Source organism: Monopterus albus, unplaced genomic scaffold (assembly GCF_001952655.1).
Source record: "Monopterus albus unplaced genomic scaffold, M_albus_1.0 scaffold53.1, whole genome shotgun sequence".
Taxonomy (NCBI): domain Eukaryota; kingdom Metazoa; phylum Chordata; class Actinopteri; order Synbranchiformes; family Synbranchidae; genus Monopterus; species Monopterus albus.
The window spans coordinates 1178562-1182149 of NW_018127933.1; the positions used below are offsets into that span (position 1 = coordinate 1178562).

The 3588-nt window shown below is 40.8% G+C and overlaps 1 protein-coding gene across 2 annotated transcripts in view; it reads left to right on the forward strand.

Annotated features, from left to right (window-relative positions):
* Window positions 1–3588, forward strand: part of gmds (GDP-mannose 4,6-dehydratase) — a 153060-nt gene that overhangs the window by 5838 nt on the left and 143634 nt on the right. For both annotated transcript variants that reach the window (XR_002275110.1, XM_020601959.1), the window contains one exon: window positions 1694–1738. Coding sequence is in view for 1 of the 2 variants with exons in the window: in XM_020601959.1 (XP_020457615.1) it covers window positions 1694–1738 (45 nt within the window). In the remaining variant the exon portion in view is untranslated. The remainder of the gene's footprint in view (window positions 1–1693; window positions 1739–3588) is intronic.

The window sequence follows — 3588 nt, forward strand, 5'->3', positions numbered from 1 at the left end:
GCCTACGCACGCTATAGTTTCTCCAGTGGTAGGGCCTGTAATGCAGCCTAAAACATGGCCATCTCTGCCTGGCGCTGAGTGTAGGCTGCTGCGTATCCTCCAGTCACTAACCCCCTTCAACCTTCGGTTCTCTGTGCTCTGCCCTCCACCTCCACTGTTACCCCCAGACCAGGAGAGGAAGCACGGGGCTGGTGTGCTGGCAGTGCGAGCATGAGTGTGTGTAACTGTGTGTGTGTGTGTGTGTGTGTGTGCACATATGTGAGTGGGATTGAGGGATGAAGGCCATGACTAGTTCGGAATGTTCCAGAATGTGCGGTTGGAAAGTTTGAGCTGGGAAAAAAGACGAGGAGAAACATGGGTGAAGGGAACAAGACCTTATTGACAGGGCTCGCTCACTCACTTACCAACACACACACACACACACACACACACACACACACACACACACACACACAGATTTAACATCAGCCTTAAGACCCTGATTTGAGGTTACACCTAATGGTCCCAGGCGTCTGCGTTCAGCTACAACATGCAGGTTTTAGGACAGTTGTGTTTCCACACCATGAAAGAGTTTGAGTTTTTTTGACCACCTGTTTTTAATCAGCAGTGATAAAAAGGTCATTTGCTTTATGACACAGTCACAGCGTTACAGTGTTTAAACTGGGATTCTCTGAAAAACTATGGCCAGTTATTCAGCTGAATGGCGTTAGTTTCCAGTTCAGGGCTTCGTTCTCCACTTGTCTAGTTTTGTAACAGTAAAGATTATTGTATTTTTTTGTTTTGTTTTTTTTTGTTTGTTTTTTTTTCATTTGGCTGTTTTTATGACTTACTATATCACATTAATAGGCAATTAATCATTTTAAGGGCTGTAACATATTTTGACCTGATGGCACAGACTAAAGATGTAATAACTTTGAAATTATCTTACATAACCAGATATTTTATTTATTTTTTTTATTTGTTACAGCCAAATATGTGCATATATCTGTTGCTGGTTAGTTACCCCATACATAGGTAGTCGGTTTAGGTTCTCCTCGGCCTATAGAGAAAATCGATCTCTTAAGAGTTAGTTCCACTTGTTGATATTTTAACCCAGACTTGGGCAGTGCATGTTTTATCATATTTTGCTTGTGCTGCTGTGATTTAGTCAACAAAAGAAAGTCTTATCAGTAAAACTCTAAACTAGAGATGACAATATTTTTAATATTGCAATAGAAAAATGTGTTACAGTGGAGGTAATGTGATGGTTTCTACTAGGAAGTTACATATGTTTATTTCTGACATGTAACACAGCCAAAAAATCTCCACAATCTGCTGCACATGATCCATTCATGTCTGTGGCAGCTGCTTTAGACTGTATGAGCTTTCTCTCCGATTACGCTGACCAGTGGAAGTGAGGGTACCGATGGATGTTGTCCGATGTCATGTGAAAAGGCTCTAGTGCTGTTTATCACCAAGAGTTTGGCAAAGCATCAGTGAATTTTAGGAACTTATTGTTTGCAATAATAATACTGACAAGTGATTTATTAGTTTCCTCAATACATTTTTTTCTTTCATGTTTTTTAATATTGATAAATATCGTATTGTGGCCATATAATGTACTGTGATTACATTTTTTTTTGGTATTGTTACATCCCTGCTCTAAACCATGTGCTGTAACCGGTATTAATTTTGTCATCTCCTGTCTTTTCAGGATGGCTCCTACCTTGCTGAGTTCCTGCTTGCTAAAGGTTACGAGGTGAGAGAGAAACCCAGGCTTCTGGCTTAACAGTACCAAGAATCTGTTCCTCCGAAGCTTACGCATGCATGCACGCACGCACATACAAAAATCCAGACACTCATGAGTGCCAACATACACAGACACACGGAGTGACATTCCCTCGATAAGCAGCATCCAGTCACAGCAGTGTGTGGGAGCTCTGGAGAGATTGTGACGTAATGTGGCAGTCGGCTTCAAATGCAGACTGACTCACCCCTCACCCTGATAAGACCCTTTGTGTTGCTTTAAGCCTGTTAACCCCTACCTTTTTACCGCTGGGCCACTCCTTTAACAGAGAAGTGGCTGTTACTGTACGACCATATGAGTGAGCGACTCGGACCTGCTGCACGATGTGCCTTCAGGAGCACAGCACAGCTACAGCATGTGGTTGGATGGATTTAACAAGCTGTTTCTGACTGACTGAGGCTGCTTTTAATCCCTGAGAAGCCTATACATTTAGCCCACTTGCATAAACATGTTGCACCAGGGCTCATTGTGTGTTCCATGCAGTAGCTGCATAACTTCATTTTCCCACAGATGCGTAGCAGAAACACACAAACGCACACCTTTATTGCAGCTTTGCCATCTGCTGCCTGCCTGAGAGACAGCAGAGAGGAAGTGGACTAGTTCCAGGTGGGGGATGCTGATGTGGTTGGGGAGGGGGCGGCGGTATTAAAGAGGAGTACACAGGCAGGCAGGAAGTGCACAGTGAATAAAGGAAGTAAGGTCGGGGCACAGCGGCCTCCCACTAATGGACTCCCCTTGGATCAGGTCCTGTTATCTTCCCTGAGCAGAGCTTCCTCACATCCACCCCCAGAACATGGAGTACAGATCACAGATCAGAGGCAGCATTAAAAACACAGCGAGCTGGAGCCATGAGAGACAATGTTGTTCGATCAACTTGTGCTATACAAAATGTTGTATGGATAAGAACCACTTTGTATGAAGTAAAGAAGGAAATGCTTTATCATGAAAAAAGGTCGACACTAAATCAGTAAAAACAAAATGAATCTATAAAAATGACATTTTAAATTGAATTATTTATGTAAAATACCCTTAACATGACAAATGACGGAGAGAGTTGGTTGCGTCATTTGTATCTAGCCCTCAAATGTAAAATGAGCCTGGATGAACATGGATTTATATTAAAGCCAGGACTGTATCAAGACTGTATTTTGTGCATTAAATGAACATGTTTTCTGTTACTGTCCCACTTTAGCAGGAAACATTTCTAACAGGCTTGACATCATTGACACAAGAAAAGCTTCTGCTAATCATGAATATGTGTGCTGGAGGTTTGAGAGTGACTGTTTTTACTGTCCTATTTCATTTTATAAAACTGATTCACAGGCAAAAATGTGATGCAGAATTTCCAAATATTAATGACTGTCATCTTCTAACCTTGGTTTAAAAGCTTAACCTGACTTAGAGGGACTATAACTCAACCTTTCCTTGCAGCTGGTTCAAAGAGAGTCCCATAATACTTTTCTTGATTGGAAAGCTTTTACTGTGAAGCAGCCGTTGGCATATTTCAGAAATGGATAGAAGATTGTCAGTTGGCTAAAATGTAAGCTTGGGGAGCATGTAAAGGTCATTTTTCATAATAAGAAGAATAAGAAAAATGCGTTATACAAACAATTCATTAAGGACAGATCAAAGAATGCGGAAGAAAAATATAAGTCATATAAGAACAAATTAACTGAGATTTTGAGGAGATGTAAGAAACTATATTACTCTAAAATATTAGAGGATAATAAAAATAACATGAGAGGTACTTGGAATATATTAAATAAATTGATTAGAAACAGTTCTAGAAAGAGTAACTACCC